Here is a 26990-nt window from a genome sequence, read left to right on the forward strand (position 1 = left end):
GGTGAAGGGGGAGTACTCTGCAGTGGGAGGGGTGGTGAGGAGGGAGTGCCTCTCTGTGGGAGGGGTGGTGGAGTACTCTGCAGTGGGAGGGGTGGTGAGGAGGGAGGGCCTCTCGGTGAGAGGGGTGGTGAAGGGGGAGTACTCTGCAGTGGGAGGGGTGGTGAGGAGGGAGTGCCTCTCTGTGGGAGGTTCAGTGAGGAGGGGGTGCTGTCCTGTGGGAGGGGCACTGAGAGGGAGTGCCACACTGGGGGAGGGGCGGTGATGAGGGGGCAGCATGCTGTGGGACACATACTGCCCTGTTGGAGGGGCAGTGAGGGGGGTGCCATGCTATGGGCGGGCAGTGGGCAGGGAGTGCCGCTTTGAGGGTAGTTTACATTGGAGAGTCAGTTTGCAGACATCTTTTCATTTCTTTATCCCACACCATGGGCTTACTGCTTGCCAATAATTGCCCCCTCTCTTTTGCCTGATGCCCTCTATTGCCCCTAGGCCCAACCCACTGATACAAAGAAGGCGCGGTAGTGTCTACTTTCTTAGTGTGTTTGGCTTAACACCAAACACTCTAACAAACTGCTGCAGACGTCCAGTTGAAAATGTCCTGACCGGCTGCATCCCGGTCTGGCACGGCAATCCGAATGTCCATCCCAGTCTGATACGGCAATCCGAATGTGCATCCCGGTCTGGCACGGCAATCCGAATGTCCATCCCGGTCTGATACGGCAATCCGAATGTGTATCCCGGTCTGGTACGGCAATCCGAATGTGTATCCCGGTCTGATACGGCAATCCGAATGTCCATCCCGGTCTGATACGGCAATCCGAATGTCCATCCCGGTCTGGTACGGCAATCCGAATGTCCATCCCGGTCTGATACGGCAATCCGAATGTGTATCCCGGTCTGGTACGGCAATCCGAATGTCCATCCCTGTCTGATAGGGCAATCCGAATGTCCATCCCGGTCTGATACGGCAATCCGAATGTGTATCCCGGTCTGATACGGCAATCCGAATGTCCATCCCAGTCTGATACGGCAATCCGAATGTCCATCCCGGTCTGATACGGCAATCCGAATGTCCATCCCGGTCTGATACGGCAATCCGAATGTCCATCCCGGTCTGATACGGCAATCCGAATGTCCATCCCGGTCTGATACGGCAATCCGAATGTCCATCCCGGTCTGATACGGCAATCCGAATGTCCATCCCGGTCTGATACGGCAATCCGAATGTGTATCCCGGTCTGATACAGCAATCCGAATGTGTATCCCAGTCTGATACGGCAATCCGAATGTCCATCCCGGTCTGATACGGCAATCCGAATGTCCATCCCAGTCTGGTACGGCAATCCGAATGTCCATCCGGGTCTGATACGGCAATCCGAATGTCCATCCCGGTCTGATACGGCAATCTGAATGTGTATCCCGGTCTGATACGGCAATCCGAATGTCCATCCCGGTCTGATACGGCAATCCGAATGTCCATCCCGGTCTGGTACGGCAATCCGAATGTGTATCCCGGTCTGATACGGCAATCCGAATGTCCATCCCGGTCTGGTACGGCAATCCGAATGTCCATCCCAGTCTGATACGGCAATCCGAATGTCCATCCCGGTCTGATACGGCAATCCGAATGTCCATCCCGGTCTGATACGGCAATCCGAATGTCCATCCCAGTCTGATACGGCAATCCGAATGACCATCCCGGTCTGATACGGCAATCCGAATGTCCATCCCGGTCTGGTACGGCAATCCGAATGTCCATCCCGGTCTGATACGGCAATCCGAATGTCCATCCCGGTCTGATACGGCAATCCGAATGTCCATCCCGGTCTGATACGGCAATCCGAATGTCCATCCCGGTCTGGTACGGCAATCCGAATGTCCATCCCGGTCTGGTACGGCAATCCGAATGTCCATCCCAGTCTGATACGGCAATCCGAATGTGTATCCCGGTCTGATACGGCAATCCGAATGTCCATCCCGGTCTGATACGGCAATCCGAATGTCCATCCCGGTCTGATACGGCAATCCGAATGTCCATCCCGGTCTGATACGGCAATCCGAATGTGTATCCCGGTCTGATACGGCAATCCGAATGTCCATCCCGGTCTGATACGGCAATCCGAATGTCCATCCCGGTCTGATACGGCAATCCGAATGTCCATCCCTGTCTGATACGGCAATCCGAATGTGTATCCCAGTCTGATACGGCAATCCGAATGTGTATCCCGGTCTGGTGCGGCAATCCGAATGTCCATCCCAGTCTGATACGGCAATCCGAATGTCCATCCCGGTCTGATACGGCAATCCGAATGTCCATCCCAGTCTGATACGGCAATCCGAATGTGCATCCCGGTCTGATACGGCAATCCAAATGTGCATCCCGGTCTGATACGGCAATCCGAATGTCCATCCCAGTCTGGTACGGCAATCCGAATGTCCATCCCTGTCTGATACGGCAATCCCGGTCTGGTACGGCAATCCGAATGTGCATCCCGGTCTGATACGGCAATCCGAATGTGCATCCCGGTCTGATACGGCAATCCGAATGTCCATCCCGGTCTGATACGGCAATCCGAATGTCCATCCCAGTCTGATACGGCAATCCGAATGTCCATCCCGGTCTGGTACGGCAATCCGAATGTCCATCCCGGTCTGATACGGCAATCCGAATGTCCATCCCGGTCTGATACGGCAATCCGAATGTCCATCCCAGTCTGATACGGCAATCCGAATGTGTATCCCAGTCTGATACGGCAATCCGAATGTCCATCCCGGTCTGATACGGCAATCCGAATGTCCAACCCGGTCTGATACGGCAATCCGAATGTCCATCCCAGTCTGATACGGCAATCCCGGTCTGATACGGCAATCCGAATGTCCAACCCGGTCTGATACGGCAATCCGAATGTCCATCCCGGTCTGATACGGCAATCCCGGTCTGATACGGCAATCCGAATGTCCAACCCGGTCTGATACGGCAATCCGAATGTCCATCCCGGTCTGATACGGCAATCCCGGTCTGATACGGCAATCCGAATGTCCAACCCGGTCTGATACGGCAATCCGAATGTCCAACCCGGTCTGATACGGCAATCCGAATGTGTATCCCAGTCTGATACGGCAATCCGAATGTCCATCCCGGTCTGATACGGCAATCCGAATGTCCAACCCGGTCTGATACGGCAATCCGAATGTCCATCCCAGTCTGATACGGCAATCCGAATGTCCATCCCGGTCTGGTACGGCAATCCGAATGTCCATCCCTGTCTGATACGGCAATCCGAATGTCCATCCCGGTCTGATACGGCAATCCAAATGTCCAACCCGGTCTGATACGGCAATCCGAATGTCCATCCCAGTCTGGTACGGCAATCCGAATGTCCATCCCGGTCTGATACGGCAATCCGAATGTCCATCCCTGTCTGATACGGCAATCCGAATGTGCATCCCGGTCTGGTACGGCAATCCGAATGTCCACCCGGTCTGATACGGCAATCCGAATGTCCATCCCTGTCTGATACGGCAATCCGAATGTCCATCCCAGTCTGATACGGCAATCCGAATGTCCATCCCGGTCTGGTACGGCAATCCGAATGTCCATCCCGGTCTGGTACGGCAATCCGAATGTCCATCCCAGTCTGATACGGCAATCCGAATGTCCATCCCGGTCTGGTACGGCAATCCGAATGTCCATCCCGGTCTGGTACGGCAATCCGAATGTCCATCCCGGTCTGGTACGGCAATCCGAATGTGTATCTCGGTCTGGTACGGCAATCCGAATGTCCATCCCGGTCTGATACGGCAATCCGAATGTCCATCCCTGTCTGATACGGCAATCCGAATGTCCATCCCGGTCTGGTACGGCAATCCGAATGTCCATCCCGGTCTGATACGGCAATCCGAATGTCCATCCCAGTCTGATACGGCAATCCGAATGTCCATCCCGGTCTGGTACGGCAATCCGAATGTCCATCCCAGTCTGATACGGCAATCCGAATGTCCATCCCGGTCTGATACGGCAATCCGAATGTCCATCCCAGTCTGATACGGCAATCCGAATGTCCATCCCGGTCTGATACGGCAATCCGAATGTCCATCCCGGTCTGATACGGCAATCCGAATGTGTATCCCGGTCTGGTACGGCAATCCGAATGTCCATCCCAGTCTGATACGGCAATCCGAATGTCCATCCCGGTCTGATACGGCAATCCGAATGTCCATCCCGGTCTGATACGGCAATCCGAATGTGCATCCCGGTCTGATACGGCAATCCGAATGTCCACCCAGTCTGATACGGCAATCCGAATGTGCATCCCGGTCTGATACGGCAATCCGAATGTCCATCCCGGTCTGATACGGCAATCCGAATGTGTATCCCAGTCTGATACGGCAATCCGAATGTGCATCCCGGTCTGATACGGCAATCCGAATGTCCATCCCGGTCTGATACGGCAATCCGAATGTCCATCCCGGTCTGATACGGCAATCCGAATGTCCATCCCGGTCTGGTACGGCAATCCGAATGTCCATCCCGGTCTGGTACGGCAATCCGAATGTCCATCCCGGTCTGGTACGGCAATCCGAATGTCCATCCCGGTCTGGTACGGCAATCCGAATGTCCATCCCGGTCTGGTACGGCAATCCGAATGTGTATCCCGGTCTGGTACGGCAATCCGAATGTCCATCCCGGTCTGGTACGGCAATCCGAATGTCCATCCCGGTCTGATACGGCAATCCGAATGTCCATCCCGGTCTGATACGGCAATCCGAATGTGCATCCCGGTCTGGCACGGCAATCCGAATGTGCATCCCGGTCTGGCACGGCAATCCGAATGTGCAGGGAGCTGCAGAGAGTTGTGTACTCGGCCCGTATCCATCACGGGTACGTCCCTCCCCACCATCGGTCACATCTACAGGAGGCGCTGTCTCAAGGTGAGAACCAGCACCAAAGGTCCCCAGAATTCATGCTGTTGCCGTCTTCTCAAATCTACCGTTGGGCAGGAGGTACAGAAGCCTGAAGTCCCACCCCAGCAGGCTCAGGAAGATCGATTTCCCTTCAGCCATTCGGTTCTTGAACTAACTGGCACAACCCCAATCACTTCCTCAGTACGGCGACACTGGGGCCACTCTGCACCACACACACGTTCCTCCAGCATTGTGTGTGTGTGTGCGTTGCTTGGATTTCCAGCTATTGGTGGATGGACGTCCTGTGCTTCTGGTCCAACCGCGTTCCTTCCGGTGAGAATCACGTGTCCTTGACGGGACACCATCGCTGAGTTGGCAACCTTCTTGTGAATGTTCCATCCCAATGCTCTGCGCCTGTGACACGGCAAGCTCGACGCTGCACCAGAATCAGGTTTTTATCACTGACACATGCCATGAAAGCTCGAAGGAGCAGCACCTCATACTCCCAACGGACAGCGCGAACACCAATTTCTCCATCTAGTTTTTAAAAAATTCCCCATCCCCCTCCCCTCCTGTTCCCCAATCTGGCCTCTTACCTCTTCCCACCAGCCTATCAACTCCTCCTGGGTCCCCTCCACCTTCCCTTTCCCCTCTGCTCCACTCTCCTCTCCTATCAGATTCCCTCCTCCCCGGCCCTTTACCTTTCCCACCCATCTGGCTTCACCTATCGTCTTCCGGCCATCTTCCCTCCCACTCCACCAATATTTTTTAAAATTCTGGCATCTTCCCCCTTTCCTTTCCAGTCCTGAGGAAGAGTCTCATCCCGTCTCCACAGACGCTGCCTGACCTGCTGAGTCCCTCCGGCAGAGTTTTGCCAAACTGTCTTGCGACAGTGTTAAGGCACAACACGTATTATAAAAACTATAAACCACAATAAGAAACATAATTTTATAAAATTAAATTAAATGAGCAGCGCAAAAAGAGAGCGGGAAAAAAAATGGAGGCGTTGTTCCCGGATTTGTCCTGTATCACTATCCAGCGTTCTCTCCCCCTCTCCAAAAGAACTTCAAATGCTGGAGGTGAGTGTCAAGTGTAGATTGGGTGTCCTTACATAGCTTATTCAGAGATTCAGCACAGTAACGAGCCCAATTACACCCACGTGACCTAGTAACCCGTACCTCTCTGGACTGTGGGAGGAAACCCAAGCGGTCACAGGCTGAAGGCACAAAACCCTCACTGGCAGTGGCGGGAATTGAACCCGGGTTACGCTGTTCTACCGAGGAACAGCGAGAAGATTCCATTTCCCTGCCGAGTTATTCCGGACAGAAGAACGCCGAGGTGGTGAAGATGGAAACCAAAATGTGCAAAAGGAAGGGGCAGGGGGTGGCCTGGATGCGCCTCGACTTCCTGGGAAGTTTGCAAAGTTTCGCATTGTCAACTAAAACTCCGACAAGCTTCTCGAGGTGCGCGGTGGAGAGTGTATTGACAGGCTGCATCACAGCCTGGGATGGAAACACCAAAGCCCTTGAATGGAAAATCCTAGAAAAAGCAGTGGATGTGGCCCAGTCCATTGTGAATCAAGCCATCCCCAGCATTTGAGCACACCTACACAGGGAAGTATCATCCATCATCAGATACCCCCACTACCCAGGCCTTCAGGAAGGAGGTACAGGAGCCTCAGGACCCACACCACCAGGTTCAGGAACAGTTATTACCCCTCAACCATCAGGCTCTTGAACCAGAGGGGATAACTTCACCCAACCACGGGCGCCACAGTAGCACAGGGGTTGGTGCGATGCTATGACAGATTGGGGAGTCCTGAGTTTGGAGTTCAATCCCAGCGCCGTTCTGTAAGGAGCCTCTGCACGTTCTCTCTGTGGGTTTTCCCCGGGGGCTCCGGCTTCCTCCCACGGACCGATAGGCTAACTGGGCATTGTAAATCGTCCTGTGATTAGGTTAGGGTTAACCGAGACTCTCGGGGTTGCCGGGGCGACGGGACTCGAAGGGCCTACTCCGCACTGCATCTCTAAATAAAGTTCACTCACCCGTTCACTGAAACGTTCCCACAACCTACGGACTCACTTTCAAGGACTCTCAATCTCACGTGCTCGATATTTGTTGCCTGTTATTCACCGTTATTACTTTTTTGTGTTTGTATTGTCCGTTCTGATGGTGCGGTCTGTCACTGATTCTATTGGGTTTATTGAGTATGCCCGCAAGAGATCGAATCGCAGAGCTGAACACGGTGATTTATCTGTACTTTGACAATGAATTTACTTTGAACTTTTGAAGGATGTGGGTGAGGTCTTAATGAGTATTTTACATTTACCAAGGAGAAGGACGCAGAGGACAGTGTTGAGTATATCAATATCCAAGGGCACCTCGAGGTAAAGGAGGAGGCAGTGTTGGTCTCTTAAAGAGCTTTAAGTTGGCTAAGTCCCCAGGGCTCGATGGGACATACCCCAGGTTATTGAGAGGGGCAAATGAAGAGATTGCTAGGGCCTTGACCAATATCTGTGCCCTCTCTAGCCACAGCCGAGTTCCCGCAGGACTGGCAAGCAGCGGATGTCCCATTATTCAAGGAGGGAACCAGGGATAATCCCAGAAACTATCGACCGGTGACTCTCACAGCAGCAGGAGGGAAGCTCCTGGGCAGAATCCTCAGGGATAGGACTTACAAACATCTGGAAAACCGTGGCCTAATCAGGAAGAGCCGGTAACTAACTTGATTGAGTTTTTTGACGAGGTGACGAGGGGGATTGATGAAGGTAGGGCTGTGGATGTTGTCTACGTGGGTTTTAGTAAGGTGCTTGACAAGGTCCCTCATGGGAGACTCATCCTGAAGATTAGGATTGGCCGGTTGGATTCAGAACTGGCCTGCATAGAAAACAGAGGATAGTGGCTGAAGGGTCTTATTCAAGCTGGAGGTCTATAATCAGTGGTGTTCTGCAGGGATCTATGCTGGGACCTCTGCAGTTCGTGATATATATAAATGACTTGGATGTGAATGTAGATGGGTGGGCTGGTAAGTTTATGGATGATACCCAGACTGGTGGAGTTGTGGACAGCGTAGAAGACAAAGAATACAGCTCAATACGGATCAGTTGCGGATATGGGCAGAGAGATGGCAGATGCAGTTCAACCCAGACAAATGTGAAGTTGAAACAACAACACACACAAAATGCGGGTGGAACACAGCAGGCCAGGCAGCATCTAGAGGGAGAAGCGCTGTCGACGTTTCGGGCCGAGACCCTTCGTCAGGACAGTTGTGCAGCTTGGTAGGTCAAATGTAAAGATGCGATATACTCCTAAGTATCAGTGTTGCTGAGCGGAGGGATCTTGGGATCCGAATTCACAGCTTCCTGGAAGTGGGTTCGCAGGTTGGTAGGGAGGCGGGAGTCGTGCTTGTGTTTGTTAGTCGAGACACTGAGTTCAGAGTCAGGAAGTTACGTTGCAACTTTATAAAACCCTACACCAGGCCGCATCGGGGTACTGCACACAGTTCTGGCTGCCCCGCTGTAGGGAGGACGTTGAGCCCTTGGAGAGGGTGCAGGAGAGGCTTACCAGGATTGGAGGCAACGTGCTGTGATGAGAAGTTGGACAAACATGGGTGGTTCTCTCTGAAGTGGCCGAGGCTGACGGGAGATCAGTTAGAGGTTTATAAGATCATGAGAGGCGTAGGTAGAGTGGACTGACAATATCTTTTTCCAAGGGCTAAAACGTCCAATATCAGACGATTAAGATGAGAGGGGGAATTTCGAAGGAGATATGAGGGGCAAGTTTTTTTTTAACCAGAGAGTGGTGGGATGCCTGAGGTGGTGATTGGGGCAGAAACACTAGACACTTTTAGAACAAGAGGGAAATGGGAGGATAGGGACATAGTGTCGGCAGAAGGGATTTGTCCAGTTGACCACTAACCTAACTGGGCCAGCACAACGTCGTGCTGTTCCATGTTGCAAGTTCTATCGAACGCAGAATGAAGCGTTACAGTCAGAGAGAGAGAGTGCAGTGCAGGTAGAGAATTAAGTAAGATCATAACGAGGAGGAGTGTGAGGTCAAGAGGCCTCATCGTAGGTGCATTCCTGATACCAGAGAGGTGGAATCTGTCCCTCAGCCTGGTGGGACGTGCTTTAGTCCTTTGTATCTTCTGCCCGTTGGGAGAGGGGAGACTATCTGGGGTGGGTGGGGGTCTTTGACTATGCTGAGGCAGAGGGAAGTGTAGGCAGAGATGGCGGAGGGGAGGCTGGTTTCATAGAAACGTAGAAAATAGGTGCAGGAGTAGGCCATTCGGCCCTTCGAGCCTGCACTGCCATTCAGTATGATCATGGCTGATCATCCAATTCAGAACCCTGTACCTGCTTTCTCTCCATACCCCCTGAACCCTTTAGCCACAGGGGCCATATCTAACTATGTCTATTCCGTGCCGTTCCTCGCGTTGCTGTACAAAGCCACGATGCTTTCAACGGTAAAACAGCATTCGACCGACTCTAATCATAGCCTTCACATGAACCCCCAATCGACACTGGGAAAAGGCCCCGGAGCATTCGGGCTCTCATGACCAGACTATGCAACAACTGGACTGACACCAGCTTACTGCCCTCCACTGTGCCTATTGCCCTGTTTATTATTTATTGTAATGCCTGCACTGTTCTGTGCACTTTACGCAGTCCTGGGTAGGCCTGCAGTCTAGTTTAGTTTTCTGTGTTGTTTTACGTAGTTCAGTGTAGTTTTTGTTCTGTTTCATGTAACACCATGGTCCTGAAAAACGTTGTCTCATTTTTACTGTGTACTGTACCAGCAGTTATGGTTGAAATGACAATAAAAAGTGATTTGACTTTATTTGTGCCGCATTGTATGGTGTGGGCGATCACGGTCTTTCCACGGCCATGACCGTTCAGGGCAAATTCTTCCACAGAAGGGGTTGCCCTTCTTCTGGGCAATCTTCCCCAGACGGGTGACCCAACCAGACATTATCAATACACTTCAGAGATGGTCTGCCTGGCGTCAGTGATCGCCCTAACCAGGACTTGAGATCTCACCTGACCCTGACCCGGGGTGGGGCACCTCGCCCAAGGGTGACCTTCAGGCAGGCGGAGGGACTCGTCCCCACCCGCAGAAACAGCTGTCGGCCAGTGTGTGCGCACAGGGGTCACGGTGTGTGACTCAGCCTCCCATTTTCCAACCTGCTCTGCGATCATTTACAGCACTGCCTGGCGTAAGTGGCGACGCGTTTCGCACGCAAGGGGTGAGCGAGCAAGTGCTGTTCGCACGTCCAGAGAGGAAGGGGTTACGTCGGCGCGGTTTCACAACTGCCCCGGGGCAGGAAAGATTGCTGAAACCCTGCCAAAGTGGATGGAGAGCAGATGCTGGTCTGCGGATCTCCTACCCCCGGCTGCTCGGCGGAGGGAACCGGGGCCGGCGGATCGGGAGCTCCGAACTTGGACAGAAAGGGGAAGGGGAGGAGCCATGGTTCCCTCAGGCCGATCAAAACAACCTCCGCACTCGGAAACAGGACGTTGCCAGACGGGGGTGGGGTCACGGTTGAAGCGGGGTTTATAAGGGGTGTTACGGCAGCGAGGGTCACAGACTCCGGCTCCGGTAAGGGTGGCTTTCTGTGGAGTTGGCACTGACTGAGTGACTGTGAGTGTGTCTATGTTTGCATTGATTGTCTGTGTCTGCCTACCTTATAGACAAGCAGGCCTCACAGTCAGCTGAGTTAGGAGATGGAATCTCTGTTTTTGGGTCTGTGGGGTGAGAGTGGGACAGTGGGATTAGTTTGGGGACTGACACAGGACTGTGGGGAGAGAGTGGGACAGTGGGATTAGTTTGGGGACTGACACAGGACTGTGGGGAGAGAGTGGGACAGTGGGATTAGTTTGGGGACTGACACAGGGCTGTCAGAAGAGAGTGGGACAGTGGGATTAGTTTGGGGACTGACACAGGGCTGTGGGGAGAGAGTGGGACAGTGGGATTAGTTTGGGGACTGACACAGGGCTGTCAGAAGAGAGTGGGACAGTGGGATTAGTTTGGGGACTGACACAGGACTGTGGGGAGAGAGTGGGACAGTGGGATTAGTTTGGGGACTGACACAGGGCTGTCAGAAGAGAGTGGGACAGTGGGATTAGTTTGGGGACTGACACAGGACTCTGGGGAGAGAGTGGGACAGTGGGATTAGTTTGGGGACTGACAGAGGGCTGAGGGGAGAGAGTGGGACAGTGGGATTAGTTTGGGGACTGACACAGGACTGTGGGGAGAGAGTGGGACAGTGGGATTAGTTTGGGGACTGACACAGGGCTGTGGGGAGAGAGTGGGACAGGGGGATTAGATTGGGGACTGACACAGGGCTGTGGGGAGAGAGTGGGACAGTGGGATTAGTTTGTGGACTGACACAGCGATGTGGGGAGAGAGTGGGACAGTGGGATTAGTTTGGGGACTGACAGAGGGCTGAGGGGAGACAATGGGACAATGGGATTTTTTTGGGATGACGGAATTGTGTGGAGAGAGGGGTGACTCTCACTCCCACTGCCTGAGCTCCTTCTCTTCCCAATACAACCTCTTTCACTCTCCGTCTCCTCCTCAGACACCCTCTCTCTCTCTGAGCTGAGGGTGAGGTTGGAAGGTCCGAGGTCACAGGTGAACAGCTCAGCCCGAGGCAGTCAGACAGAGAATAGGTGCAGATGGAGTGAGAGAGGAGAGATAAGGAGGGAGATGTGGGGACAGAGAGAAATGGAGAGAGAATAGAAGGGCGAGGAGGAAGATAAGCACAGAGCACTCGAGTGTGGGGAGAGAGGGGTTGGAGTTAGAGGACTGTGAAATTCAGGGCAAGACTGAGGGCATGGAAGGATGGAGGAAGTGCAGTGGAACTATAGAGGCAGGAAGGGTGAGCGCGAGAAAGATTGAGCAAGGTTGGGGTTGGGCAAGAGGACACACGCAGGAAAGCACGACTGGCCTCGTGTGTGGGTCAGGTCGGGCTCACAGTCTCTCTCTTTCTCTCCGTGCCCCAGACTTCCTCGTCGCTGCTCTCTCCTCCCAGGCCCCCCACTGGAACCCATCCCGGCTGCTTTGACAGACTGCACCCAGCGATGAGGCGAGGACTGCTTGTGCTACTGGCCGCCGTCCTGGGCAGCCTGTGGGAGAGGTCGCAGGTCGAGGCCTGCAGCTGTGGGCCCGCTCACCCCCAGCAACATGTCTGCCAATCCGACGTGGGTGAGTGTTGGAGGGGTGGGGACCCTCTGGGAGTGAATGGGAAGGGGTGGGGATCCATAGGATTCACTCCTGATCAGGAATATATCAGACTGCCCAGGGATACAGACTGCAGATGCCGGGGAGCGGTTTAATCTCTCGGATGATGAGCTCAGGTCTCTGAGAGAAGGGCAGGTCCTGAAGGAAGGTTGATTGCAGCCCTGGTTCTCCTGCAGGGCGGGGAGTGAAACCACAAGCTGTTTGTGTTAGACGTGATGAGGGATGGACTGGCCGTGTCCGCCCTCTGTGGGGAGGGGCAAAACACGGCATTATCTGCTCCTGACAGAGTGAAGAAAGCTGATAATGCTCTCCAGAGAGAGGGAGGGAGAAACACACACACATACAGAGAGAGAGATAGACACACACAGAAGGGGGAGAGAGAGAGACACACACATATATACAGAGAGTGAGATAGACACACACAGAAGGGGGGAGACAGAGACACACATATACAGAGAGTGAGAGAGACACACACAGAAGGGGGGAGACAGAGACACACACATATACAGAGAGTGAGATAGATACACACAGAAGGGGGAGACAGAGACACACATATACAGAGAGTGAGAGAGATACACACAGAAGGGGGAGACAGAGACACACACATACAGAGAGAGAGATAGACACACACAGAAGGGGGGAGACAGAGACACACACATATACAGAGAGTGAGAGAGACACACACAGAAGGGGGGAGACAGAGACACACATATACAGAGAGTGAGAGAGATACACACAGAAGGGGGGAGACAGAGACACACATATACAGAGAGTGAGAGAGATACACACAGAAGGGGGAGACAGAGACACACATATATACAGAGAGTGAGAGAGATACACACAGAAGGGGGAGACAGAGACACACATATATACAGAGAGTGAGAGAGACACACACAGAAGGGGGGAGACAGAGACACACATATACAGAGAGTGAGAGAGACACACACAGAAGGGGGAGACAGAGACACACACATATACAGAGAGTGAGAGAGACACACACAGAAGGGGGAGACAGAGACACACATATACAGAGAGTGAGAGAGATACACACAGAAGGGGGAGACAGAGACACACATATATACAGAGAGTGAGAGAGATACACACAGAAGGGGGAGACAGAGACACACATATACAGAGAGTGAGAGAGATACACACAGAAGGGGGAGACAGAGACACACACATACAGAGAGTGAGAGAGATACACACAGAAGGGGGAGACAGAGACACACATATACAGAGAGTGAGAGAGACACACACAGAAGGGGGAGACAGAGACACACATATACAGAGAGTGAGAGAGACACACACAGAAGGGGGAGACAGAGACACACATATACAGAGAGTGAGAGAGACACACACAGAAGGGGGAGACAGAGACACACATATACAGAGAGTGAGAGAGACACACACAGAAGGGGGGAGACAGAGACACACATATACAGAGAGTGAGAGAGACACACACAGAAGGGGGGAGACAGAGACACACATATACAGAGAGTGAGAGAGACACACACAGAAGGGGGAGACAGAGACACACATATACAGAGAGTGAGAGAGACACACACAGAAGGGGGAGACAGAGACACACATATACAGAGAGTGAGAGAGATACACACAGAGGGGGGAGACAGAGACACACATATACAGAGAGTGAGAGAGACACACACAGAAGGGGGGAGACAGAGACACACATATACAGAGAGTGAGAGAGATACACACAGAGGGGGGAGACAGAGACACACATATACAGAGAGTGAGAGAGACACACACAGAAGGGGGGAGACAGAGACACACATATACAGAGAGTGAGAGAGATACACACAGAGGGGGGAGACAGAGACACACATATACAGAGAGTGAGAGAGACACACACAGAAGGGGGGAGACAGAGACACACATATACAGAGAGTGAGAGAGATACACACAGAGGGGGGAGACAGAGACACACATATACAGAGAGTGAGAGAGACACACATATACAGAGAGTGAGAGAGACACACACAGAAGGGGGAGACAGAGACACACATATACAGAGAGTGAGAGAGATACACACAGAAGGGGGAGACAGAGACACACATATACAGAGAGTGAGAGAGAGACACACAGAAGGGGAGGGATAGACGGAGACAGAGAGAAAGACAGAGGTGAGAGATAGTGAAGGAGACAGAGAGAGGGACAGATAGACAAGGAAGAGGAGGGATAGACAAAGTGAGAGACAGGGAGAGTAGGCATTAATAGCTCAGCTTGAAATCTTTCTCTCTCATTTCTCTTTCCTTCCCTCTTTTTTTTATTCTTCACCCCATCCTTCACTCACGTCTGTCCTCTCCCCTCACACTCTCTATCGCCCCTTTCATACCCTCTCCCCTGAAACGCTGTGGGTTTCCTCCAGAGGGTTCGTCTCCCTCTCAATGCCCTAGGAAACGTGCGGGTATGGTGGCTTTATCCTTCCCCATCCCAGCCCTGGGGGTATTTATATAATGTGAGTGCCCAGCACAGTTTAGATGGGCTGAAAGGCCTGCTTCTGCAGTGGATGAAGGGGAAGCAGGCTAAATTACCAGGTGCTGGGGCAACAGTATTGCCAACACAACTGCGAAGGACAGAATGGCCTGCGGGCACCCCCATAGAACTTGCCTAGGCCACGGTCTGGGGAGATGTGGGGTCTCAGGGAAGGGTGATCAACCTCAGAGGCATGGGGGGCCCCTTGACCTCTGAGGCATCCTGTGCACCAAATGACTAACCCTCGGCCCGTCTTGTTGGCAGTCGTCAAGGGGAAAGTGGTCTCCTCAGAGCTGATCAGCGGGGACGGTTCTCAGTGGATCCGATATGAACTCCAACAGCAGAAGGTGAGCCTGGCGGTGGACTCTTTCTGTGCCTGGGAAAGGAGAGACCGATTGGGGCCCCCCCAGCGACCCTCGAGATTCCCCTGAAGCCCTTCGGCCTCTAAACCACCCCCTTGTCTCTGCAAACCCTTTCAAAACTCCACCCCTCCCTCCGCTACAGCCCTCCCCGTCTCTGTAACCCTCTCCCTCCCCGTCTCCGTGACTCCCTTTCTCGCTTACACACCTCTCCCTCCCCATCTCCGTGAACCAACTCCCTCATCTACACCTCTCCCTGTCTCTGTAACCCCACTCCCTCCGCTACAGCCCTCCCCGTCTCTGTAACCCTCTCCCTCCCCATCTCCGTGACTCCCTTCCTCGCTTACACGCCTCTCCCTCCCCGTCTCCATGAACCAACTCCCTCCTCTACACCTCTCCCTGTCTCTGTAACCCAACTCCCTCCCATACACCCCTCTCCATCCGTTTTTCCAGGAACCCCTCACAGGCTGGGTCCAGGCTGAAGTAGGCCGCATTGCCTCTAATGGGGATTCTCTCCCGTCCTGCAGGTGTTCAAGGGGCTCGAGAAGATGAACTCAGTTCAATATGTCTACACTCCCTACACAGACTACCTCTGTGGGTTGGTTATACAGCCAGAAAACCTGAACGAGGATTTCGTTCTGTCAGGTACAAACCGTGAAGCCTCGGGCCTGTTGTCTATTTAATATTTAACATTGTAGATCAAGCTGCCTTGCTTGTTTAAATAATTCTATGTAAAAATGCGCGAATCACGGTAGTGTCGTGACGTATGAGTGATACGTGTGTGCCTCACTTAAACACAAAGTTCGACTCGCATCTCTTGGGTCCCCGCCTTCTTCTCCAAATTAGTTTTATGTCTTGGAGTTACAAAACGTAATGAGGCCCGTCCGCCGATCCGGCACTAGGCAGTGTGTGGTCAAGAGCGCGAGAGAGGCCTCCGGGTGAGGCATCACCCCCCCGCAGGTGCAGTGCCTTTGGAGGGGGCAAGGAGGAGGAAGCACCACTTTGCTGGAGGGGTGGTGAGGAAGGAGCTCAAACCTCGGGCTGTTCTCCAGGGGAGCACGATGCCGTCGGGGGGACAATGAGGAGGGTGCACGGAGGACTGCGTTACGGGAGGGGTGTCGAGGACGGTCCCACCCCCCCCTCCAGTGAAGGAAAGGAGGTGAGGAGGGTTTAATCCACCCTCCATTACTGTGTGTGTGTGTGTGTCCCATATCCCTCTAACCCTTTCCGATCCACATACCTGTCCAAGAGTCTTTTAAACTTTGTTCACATACTTGCCTCAACCACCTCTCCTAGCAGCTCATTCCGTATACGGACCACCCTCTTCCCTTTAAATCTCTCCCCTCTCTCCTTAAACCTGCGCCCTCCAGTTCTTGATTCCCCAGCCCTGGGGAAAAAGACTGCGAGCACTCACCCGGTCGGTGCCCCTCGTGATTTTACACACCTCTATAAGATCACCCCCTCAGTCTCCAGCGCTCCAAGGAATAAATTCCCAACCTGCCTGACCTCTCTCCATAACTCGTCCCTCGAGTCCCGGCAAAGTCCTCGGTAAATCTCCTCTGCACTCTTTCCAGCTCAGTGGCATCTTTCCTGCAGCTGGGCGACCGGAACTGAGCCCAGTACTCCAAATGCAACGTAACGTCCCAGCTCCTGCACTCAGTGGCCTGACCGATGAAGGCCAGTGTGCCAAATGCCTTCTTCACCACCCCTTTCAGGGTACCATATACCTGTACCCCTGTGCCTCTCTGTTCTACAACACCTTCCCTCTCACGTGTCCTCTGGTTTCTGTGTCCTGTGCTGGCTTCCGAGCATTGCAATCCTGTGCTTAGGTTGGGGAGATGGAAACCCTCTAGTGCTGTGTTCATGGGAGCTTGCAGGTAGGAGGTCAACTCTGCAGCTACGGAGAGACTGCCGGGGGCAGGGGGAGTGTTTGGCAGGAGGGGGAGCTGTGTGCAATCTACCCTCACGCGTATGCAATAACAGCATCCCACTCCTCTTGCCTCCTGCTGGACTCTTCGCTCTTTTTCCCAACAGGCAATATTGACAGCGATGGGAGGCTCTACGTCACCCTCTGCGGGTTCAACAAGCCGTGGGCACAAGTCACGGCAGCACAGAAAATGGGACTGAACGGGACGTACGAGGCCAGCTGTGAATGCGCGGTTTGTATCAGTCATCATCGGGCTCAGACACAGAGTTAATCTCCCTCCACACCGTCCCATCACACACTCCCGGGATCAGACACAGGGTGAATTCCCTCCACACCGTCCCATCACACACTCCCGGGGTCAGACACAGAGTGAAACTCCCTCCACACCGTCCCATCACTCACTCCCGGGATCAGACACAGAGTGAAGCTCCCTCCACACCGTCCCATCACACACTCCCGGGGTCAGACACAGTGAAACTCCCTCCACACCGTCCCGTCACACACTCCCGGGGTCAGACACAGAGTGAAGCTCCCTCCAGACAGTCCCATCACACACTCCCGGGGTCAGACACAGAGTGAAGCTCCCTCCACACCGCCCCATCACACACTCCCGGGGTCAGACACAGAATGAAGCTCCCTCCACACTGTCCCATCACACACTCCCGGGGTCAGACACAGAGTTAATCTCTCTCCTCACCGTCCCATCACACACACCCGGGGTCAGACACAGAGTTAATCTCCCTCCACACCGTCCCATCACACACTCCCGGGGTCAGACACAGAGTGAAACTCCCTCCACACCGTCCCATCACACACTCCCGGGGTCAGACTCAGAGTGAATCTCCCTCCACACCGTCCCATCACACACTCCCGGGGTCGGACACAGAGTGAAGCTCCCCCCACACCTTCCCATCACACACTCCCGGGGTCGGACACAGTGAAGCTCCCCCCACACCGTCCCATCACACGGGATGACTCTGGCCGTAACTGGGATTTTCCATCTCTTTGCACAGATCATCAGCTGCCATGGCCTCCCCTGCAGCCTGACTGCAGACGACCAGTGCCTCTGGACGGATGGGCTCATCGCCAGAGACTGGGCAGGCACCCAGGCAAAACGGTTTGCCTGCCAGCCGCGTCGGTCCGGCTTCTGCCACTGGGAGGCGCTGAAGGCACGTTTCAGGAAACGCTCCGCCCGGGCAGAAAGACATTGAAACCCGACAGCCGGATCAGGCGGGGGCTTACAGGGTAACCCCCTCTGGCTTGGAGAACACCCACCCCTCTCCGGCCCGCTCAGCTCCCCGGTGACAACCCTTTTCCTGTGCCTGTCTTCAGCTTCCCCCACCGTGGGGGTGATCAGGTCAGGTGGAAGAGCACAGTGACTGTCAACCCCTCACTGCTGGGCCTCCTCTCGCCTATATGCCCCCTGTAGCGTGTAGCCAGCAAACTTTTGATCTCGCACCTCTCTTCACCGCCCACCCAGCCTGGCTCCCTCTCTCACTGCCAGATCTCCCTCCCCGCAATCTCTAGCCCTCTCTGCTCTCCTTCACTCCCTCTCTCTTGAATCTTCCTCGCCCAAATTTCCCCCTGTCCATCACTCCCTCTTGCTCCACCAGTGGGCCATCTCAATTCTGCCTCCCTCCCCCTGTCCGCCTCTGTCTCTCTTGTCTCTGACTCTAGAACTTTCACTCACTTTCTCTCTCTGCTTCTGTGTGTGTCTCTCCCTCTCTGACCCCCTTTCTCTTACCCCTCTCTTTTTCTCTCCTGTCTCCCTCTCTCTCTCTCTCTCTCTCTCTGAGACACAGACACACCAACTCCCCCCAGCCATCTCCACCTCATTCACTCTCTCTCTCTCTCTCTCTCTCTCTCTCTCCCTCCCTCCCCCCATCCCGCACTGACACATTTCTTTCACTGAAAACTCCCCACATCAAAGAGGACACCCAGCATCCGGCTTCTTGCAAAACCCTTTAACAAAGCAGCTCCTGTTCGAGGGAGACGGTCTCCACCCTGGTTTACTTACAGGAAAACTGGAAGTTCTCATCCCCCGGCTCGTGTTTTGTAAAGAAGACTGCTTAACCGAAGGATTGCCACGAACAAAATGCATTTAAATGTTATTTATGACATTAATAAAAATAATTTGCAGAATGTAAACAACTGCTTTGGGTTATGTATCATAGGAGCCGACAGGCCGATCAGCCCACTCTGTCTGTGCTCACCGTCTTGCCGAATTAAACAAAGTCCCTTCTGTCCCCACAGTGTCCGTCGGGCAGCTTCTCAACACCTCTGCCGTACCGTGGGCCGCCACGGTAGCGCAGTGGTCAGCACAGCGCTTTACGCTGCAGGTGACGCAGGTTCGATTCCCGCCTCTGCCCGGGAGGAGTTTGTACGTTCTCCCCGCGACCGCGTGGGTTTCCTCCGGGTTCTCCCGCCGTCCACGGTGGGTAGGTTAATGGGCCGTTGTCAATCGTCTAGTGACCACACTAGGGTTAAATCAGGGATTGCTAGGCAGCGTGGCTCGAAGGGGCGGGAGGGCCTATTCTGTGCTTTATCATAATAAATTACTAAAAATCTGTCAGCACCCCTCGCAGCACATTCCGCGCACCGCCCCCAGCTCTATCTGTGAATAAAAAGCCTCGCATCCCCTTTCAACCGTCCTCCTCTCGCCTGAAATGTACGACCTCCGGTGTTTGATATTTGTACCCTGGGTAAACAGGGCCAGACTTCACTTTGCAGGTAGATTGGGTGATTGGCCTTCGTAAATCAAAGTATGGGAGGAGTTGGGACGCGATGCTGAAGTTGTATCAGACCTTTCACTGGAAACTCCCCACATCAAAGAGGACACCCAACCTCCGGCTTCTCGCAAAACCCTTCAACAAAGAGTGGCTCCTGTTCGAGGGAGACGGTCTCCACCCCGGTTTACTTACAGGAAAACTGCAAGTTCTCATCCCAGTTGTAAGGCCTAATTTGGAGATTGTGTGCAGCTTTGGCCACTTCCCTACGAGGAGGATTGAAAGTTTGTTGCCTGGACTCAAGGATCTGAGTTAGAAGGAAAGGTTGAATAGATTAGGACTTTATTCCCTGGGGCGTAGGAGGGATATAGATGGGGTAAATGCTTTTTCCACTGAGGTTGGGTGGGATGACAACCAGAGGTCATGGGTTAAGGGTGAAAGGTGAAAAGTTCAAGGGCAGAACGAGAGGCCAGCGCAAGTGGTGCGTGGGAGCTCGATTTCAGCGTTGAAGAGGAGTTTGGGCAGGAACGTGGATGGTAGGGGTGTGGACGGCTGTGGGCCAGGTGCAGGACGATGGAAGGGATCGGCAGGGACTAGATGGGCCGAAGGGCCTGTTTCTGCGCCGTACTTCTCTACGACCAGGCTCTTCCCCGAGGATCGTCACTCTGCCGTGGCTCCGGAGACCCTGGGAGTGATGCCGTCTCGTGGTAGGGTCGCCCGGGGGAAGGTTCCCGACACCGAGTGATGCAGGGCAGGCGGAGGACGGCTGCGAGTGAAGCAATAGGCTTCATTGTCTTGCGTTCCTTGGCACTGGACCCTGACCGGTCAAGGGTTATGGGGTGACTGTGCATCAGCCTCCCCGCAGCAATACCATGATTTCAAATCGGTCGTTCCTTATAAATTTTAAACTGGTTCAGTTAAACTACGGGATGAATGGAGGCAGGCTCGCCCTATTGACATCAGTGGATCTGGGGTTGAGAGGGTGAACAGCTTTAAGTTCCCTGGCACCCACATCACCGAGGATCTCACGTGGTCTTGCGAGGATCACCAGCTGTGTGGTGAGAATAGACACAACAGCACCTCTTTCACCTCAGATGGTTGAAGAAGTTTGGCACGAGTCCCCAAATCCTAAAGAACTCTCTACAGAGGCACAACTGAGACTGGCTGCGTCACTGCCCGGTATGGGAACTGTACCTCCCTCAATCCCAGGACCCTGCAGAGAGTGGTGCCGACAGCCCAGCGCATCTGTAGATGTGAACTTCCCACGATTCAGGACATTTACAAAGACAGGTGTGTAAAAAGGGCCCAAAGGATCACTGGGGACCTGAGTCACCCCAACCACAATCTGTTCCAGCTGCTATCATCCGGGAAACGGTACATCAGCATAAAAACCAGGACCAACAGGCTCCGGGACAGCTTCTTCCACCGGGCCATCATTCTGCTTAATTCACACTGACACAACTGTATTTCTATGTTATACTGACTGTCCTGTTGTACATACTATTTATTACAAATTACTATAAATTACACATTCAGACGAAGACGTAACGTGAAGATTTTTACTCTTCACGTATGTGAAGGAAGTAAGAAATAAAAATCAATTCAATTTAACGTTCAACTGTGCGCTTAGATACGAAGAAATTGAAGAACTGTCAATTCTTGTTGCCATCGTTGGAACATTTCAAGCTTCTAGTGCTGACTGTAAAATTGGATTTAGTCTTATAAACTCAATCAAATCGAAATCCAGGAACAGAATTTGGATGATCCAATGAAGATTACGACATATCTTTCATCTGGATGCAAACTTAATCTGGATGTTGTTCATAGACAATGGATTTGTAATAAAGTCAGATGTGAAAAGTTTATGAAATGTGAAAGATTTTCTTTGTTGTCACTGTTTCATCACAGGCTTCAATTAATAAATAAAATCAAAAGATTGTGGTTTTTCAGTTTTCTTCTGGAGTGCCACGTGGTTGTCAGACGGTGTAAAATCTTCCTGCTCTGGGACGCGGTTGGTCTGTAAGACCCAGAGGGAAGGTTGGACAGGGTGGTGAGGACGGAGTTTGGCACGCCGGCCTTCCTCGGTCCGTTGCTGTGTTTAAGATTCGCTCATTTGTACAAGACGTTGGTGGGACCGCACTCAGCGTGCTGCAGATGGCTTTGGTTACCAAAGGAGACGCTCCTCCCCTCCGCTAGCCTGCAGGTCACCCTTGGGCAAGGTGTGGCACCTGCTTAGACGCCCCCCACCCCACCACCCCGGGGTCGGGGTCACGTGAAGCTCCTGGAGCAGGTGGTGGATGGTCGCACAGATCACAAGTCCTGGTGACTCCGAAGAGAATCGATAATGGCTGGGGTCACCCGCCTCGCAAAGAACACTGCCCAGAAGGAGGGAAAGGCAAACCACTTCTGCATGAAAATTTGCCAAGAACAGTCATGGTTACGGAAAGACTGTGACCGCCCACGTCACCCGACGAACGATCGATTCCTAGAACACCTCTCAAGCTCAACGTACGTTACACAGATTATAAAGATAAATCAATATATCAATGACAACTCGAGACAAATCGAAAAATCCTAAGGAAGGACAAACATTATATAGGATAAAATATAATCAACAACAGAGATTAAGTAATCCTATGAGAAGGCCAAATAAAAAAGTAGGTTTTAGAAGTGTTTTGAAACGTTCCACAGTACTAGTACTCCAAAAGACTGCATCACTACTTCTTATACACACAGACGGTGAGCTGCAGTTGTGTAAAAGATTTATTCAAACTTCGCGGCCTCGCTTTTAAGCCTTCCCGTTCCCGCCCTCCCTGGGGGTGGGGGAAATGCTGTAGGAGGCCCGTATTCCCAGTCCCCTCCCGCGCGTGGGCTTTCCCCCTTGCTGGTGAAGAAGGCCTGGCTCCCTTTCTGGGGCCGGCCTCTCTGCCACTTTGTCAGCCGGTTCGAGGGTGCTGGGAAGTGGGTCGATTGCACAGAACCCGATATATAACTGAGAGGGTAGACCACGATCGCCTGTGTCGAACGACACGGCACGTAATAACCATATAACAATTACAGCACGGAAACAGGCCATCTCGGCCCTTCTAGTCCGTGCTGGACGCTCACTCTCACCTAGCCCCACCAACCTGCACTCAGCCCATAACCCTCCATTCCTTTCCTGTCCGTATACCTATCCAATTTTACTTTAAATGACAATGATGGCGATGATGCTGCTGCAGTGGAGAGAGTGCAGAACAGATTTACCGGGATACTGCCCGGGCTGCGGGGGGAGGGGGGTTTGCTGACTTACAGGGAGAGCTGTGAAGATGAGGTTTTTGTTCCCTCGAAGGTAAGAGATTGGGGAGCGATGTGACAGAGGCACATACGAGATAGACAGGGTGAAAGCACACAGTCTTGATCTCTGGGAGGAGGTGCTTGGAGCAAGAGGTATTCGCTTCAAGATCAGGAGCAGGAGATTTAAAAGGGACGTCGGGGGCAGCTGCTTTACACAGTGGATGGCGTGTGTTTGGAATGAGCTGCTGGAAATAGTGGTTGAGGAGAGGACATCAGCAACGTTTCGAAAGAACAATCTTAGACAAGTACACAGATAGGAACCTCAGCCGTGGACGGTCCCCCAGCACATATCGATGCAGTTACGATGAAGGCATGACAGGGGCTACATTTCATTCGGAGATTGAGGGGATACAATTGGTCACTAAGACAACTTTTGCAACTTTCTACAGGTGTACTGTGGGGAGCACCACCGTCTGGTATTGGGGGGTGGCTACTGCACAGGATTGAAAAAAGCTGCAGAAAGTTGTAAACTCAGCCAGCTCCATCACGGGCACTCGCCTGCCGGCATCGAGGGGCAACCTTCGAAAGGCAATGCCTCAAAGAGGCGGCATCCATCATGAGGGACCCCCATCACCCAGTCATGCCCTCTTCTCACTGCTAGCATCAGGGAGGAGGTACACACTCAACGATTCAGGAACAGCTTCTTCCCCACTCCCATCTGCTTTCTAAATGGATACTGAACCCATGAACACTACTTATTCAATTTAGCTATTTTATTAATGCATGCCAGTGATATTAAACCTAACTCTAATGCCAACAGAAGTTCCAACGAGCTCATCGCCGACAGAGGAAGGATCTTCGCCCATATTGCGTATTGCGAAAGCGAAAGCCATGGGGACCGTCAATATTCTACCAGCCCAGGACGGGCTGCGGTCAGCGGTCAGCGGCCTGTGCCCAGTAGGGGCTGGTGGGCGCAAGAGGAACCTGCTTAGGAGGAGTTTGGGGGGGGGGGGTTGCTGTGGGCCTAACACACGCGGGTGGGACTATACGCTGGACAACGATCGGCCTGTTTTTAAAGAGTCCTTAAGTTCATCTGAAGCGACAAAATTAAACCAGGGCTCTCACAGCGAACGGCAGAACCCTGGGGGGTGAGAGGCCCAGCGGTACAGGGACGTGGTTCCCTGAACGCACCGACACGGGTAGGCAGGACGGTGAAGAAGGCAGTTGGTAGTTTGACCTTCATGGGACAGGGAACTGAGTCCTGGAGTTAGGACGTCCCGTTACACCCGTACAAGACGTCGGTGAGGCTGCACTCGGGGTACTGTGAGCAGTTCTGGTTCCCAGCTATGGGAAGGATGTTATTAAGCCGGAGAGGGAGGGGGAAAGTTTCACTGGGATGTTCCCGGGACTGGAGAGATTGAGTTACAAGAAGAGGCTGGACAGGCTGGGACTGTTTTCCCTGGAGTGAAGGAGGCTGAGGGGTGACCTCATAGAGATTTATAAAACCACGAGGGTGGATGGTCACAGTCATTTTCCCCAGGGGGAGGGGAGTTTAGAGGGCACAGGTTTAAGGTGAGAGGGGAGAGATTTAAAGGGGACCTGAGGGGTAACTGAGGGTGGGGTGGATGTGGGATGGTACGTGGCTGGGAAAGATTCAGAGAGCTGGTCAAGTCGTTTTTATTGTCATTTCGACCATAACTGCTGGTACAGTACACAGTAAAAACGAGACGTTTTCTCAGCACCATGGTGTTACATGACACAGTACAAAAACTAGACTGAACTACGTAAAAAACAACACAGGAGAAAGCTATACTAGACTACAGAATTACCCAGGACTGCATAAAGTGCACAAAACAGTGCAGGCATTACAATAAATAATAAACAAGACAATAGGGCAGCTATGGACAATCATAGGTAAATGGGAATGGCTCAGATGGGGATCTGGGTTGGAACGGAAGGGATGGGCCAAAGGGCCTCTTTCCATTCTGTACGAGGTGCCAGAACAGTAACAGCCATCCAGACACTAACAGTATGCCCTCTGCCTCGCTGTGGGAGGGGCGGTGAGGAGGGCGCGTCACATTGCAGGAGGTGCGGTGAGGAGGGAATGCCACTCTGTGGGAGGGACGGTGAGGAGGGAGTGCCAGTCTGTGGGAGGGAGAGTGAGGAGGGAGTGTCACTGTGGGGGGCAGTGAGGAGGGGGCGTCACGCTGCAGGAGGGGCAGTAAAGAGGCAGCAAGCACTGTGCTGCCTCACCCACGGCACCCGGCAGCTCAGCCCGTTCACTTTTTATCTTTATATTGAGACGTAGCCCGGAACGGGCTGCTTCAGCCCTTCGAGCTGCGCGACCCAGGAATCCCAGATTTAATCCTCGCCCAGTCACGGGACGATTCACAATGACCAACGAATCAACCAACCAGTGTGTCATTGGACCGTGGGAGGAAACCGGAGCACCCGGAGGAAACCCACGCGGTCACGGGAAGAACGTGCAAACTGCTCACGGGCTGCTGCCGGAATTGAACCCGGGTCCCTGGTTCTGTAAAGTGTCAATACGCCACTGTGCTGCCCCACGGACCACCCTCTGGGGCACCTCAGATTCCTATTTGATCTCTCTCCTCTAGATTTTTGATTCCCCACCCCTGGGGAAGAGGCGGTGCACGTTCACTCTGCCTATACCCCTCTATAGGGTCACCCCTCAGTCTCCTACGCCCCAAGGAATAAAGTCCCAGCCTGCCCAACCTCCCTCCATAACTCAGTCCCTCGAGGCCCCGCAACTCCCTCATTAATGCGGGCTGACGTATTCTCATGAGGACAACTTCCCGCTCAAGGTCAACGAAACCAAAGAGCCGCTCATTGACCTTGGCGGGGGCTGAGGTTGTGCTCGTGCTCCTGTCCACCCAGAGGTCGAGAGAGTGGAGAGTTTAGACTCCTCGATGTGAGCATCACCCATACCCAGTCCTGGTTCAACTACGCTGACGTTACAAGCCAGGAAACTCATCAACGCCTCCACTTCCTCAGGAAGCTGAAGAAATTCGCTGCGTCCCTGCCGACTCTCGCCAATTTTTTATCGATGCATCACAGAAAGCACCCCATCCGGACGGTTCGCGGAAATCTCTGCCCGCGACCGCAGAGTTCTGAACACAGCTCAGCACATGGCGGAACCTAGCCTCCCCTCCACGGACTCTGTTCAAGCCTGTGGCTGTGTCAGTAATTAATCAAAGTCCCCACCCACCCCAGACATTCTCTCTTCTCCCCTTCCCATCGGGCAGGAGGCACAAAAACCCACCAGGCTCAGGGACAGCTTCTACCCCGCTGTTGTCAGACTATCGAAGGGGATGATAAGATGGACTCTTGACCTCACGATCAACCTCGTTACGGTCTCGCACCTTATTACCCATCTGCACGGCACTTCCTCTGTGACTGTGACACTTTATTCTGCATTCTGTTATTGTTTTACATGCTCTCTTCTCACTGCTGCCATCAGGAAGAAGATACAGGAGCCTCAGGACTCTCACCACCAAGATCAGGAACAGTTACTACCCTCAACCATCAGGCCCCTGAACCAAAGGAGACAACTTCACTTGCCCCATCACTGAAATGTTCCTGCAACCTCAGACTCACCTTCAGTGACTCTTCATCTCACGTTCTCGATATTTATTGTTTATTTATTTATGATGATTATTTATTTCTTTTTGCCTTTGCAGAGTTTGTTGTCTTTTGCACTCTGGTTGAATGCCAAGTTGCTGTGGCCTTTCATTCTATTATGGAATTATAGAGTATGCCCACAAGCAAATGAATCACAGTGTTGTGTAGAAAGTACTTTCATAATAAATTTACTCCGAACGTTGAAACAAATTGGCCATCGTACGCGCTCTCACTTCACGTCATTTATGTCTCTGCGACCGGTCCGTTTCTCTGAGCAATAGGCAGGTGGACAACCCTCCAACCCCCTCGGAGACATGGGTGAGGGTGAATATCTGTGGGTGAGGGTCAACCCCCTCGGAGACGCGGGCGAGCGTGAATATCTGTGGGCGAGGGTCAACCCCCTCGGAGACGCGGGCGAGT

At 53.1% G+C, this 26990-nt stretch overlaps 2 protein-coding genes across 5 annotated transcripts in view; one reads left to right on the plus strand and one right to left on the minus strand.

The window, feature by feature from the left end:
• Positions 1-26990, minus strand: part of LOC132385459 (synapsin-1-like) — a 244053-nt gene that overhangs the window by 53203 nt on the left and 163860 nt on the right. The window lies entirely within an intron of this gene.
• Positions 10200-18886, plus strand: LOC132385466 (metalloproteinase inhibitor 4-like). 4 transcript variants are annotated; one of them, XM_059957552.1, is made up of 6 exons: positions 10200-10500; positions 11936-12108; positions 14905-14987; positions 15527-15644; positions 17034-17158; positions 17940-18886. In XM_059957552.1, exons 2-6 carry the CDS (start codon positions 11985-11987, stop codon positions 18135-18137), a joined length of 648 nt encoding a protein of 215 aa, XP_059813535.1. In that variant the 5' UTR covers positions 10200-10500; positions 11936-11984; the 3' UTR covers positions 18138-18886. The 4 variants fall into 4 exon arrangements, with proteins under 4 accessions (XP_059813535.1, XP_059813531.1, XP_059813532.1 ...); XM_059957548.1 differs by having other exon boundaries at positions 10202-10542; positions 11907-12108; XM_059957549.1 differs by having other exon boundaries at positions 10202-10500; positions 11907-12108.

Source organism: Hypanus sabinus (assembly GCF_030144855.1).
Source record: "Hypanus sabinus isolate sHypSab1 chromosome 24 unlocalized genomic scaffold, sHypSab1.hap1 SUPER_24_unloc_16, whole genome shotgun sequence".
NCBI classification, from domain to species: domain Eukaryota; kingdom Metazoa; phylum Chordata; class Chondrichthyes; order Myliobatiformes; family Dasyatidae; genus Hypanus; species Hypanus sabinus.

Bases quoted from the DNA above. Each gene is read 5' to 3' on its own strand.
- LOC132385466 (XM_059957552.1), top strand. From the start codon at position 11,985: ATGAGGCGAGGACTGCTTGTGCTACTGGCCGCCGTCCTGGGCAGCCTG. The intron at 14,988-15,526 runs GTGAGCCTGGCG...CCCGTCCTGCAG, and splicing joins ATGAACTCCAACAGCAGAAG to GTGTTCAAGGGGCTCGAGAA. The intron at 15,645-17,033 runs GTACAAACCGTG...TTTTCCCAACAG, and splicing joins CGAGGATTTCGTTCTGTCAG to GCAATATTGACAGCGATGGG.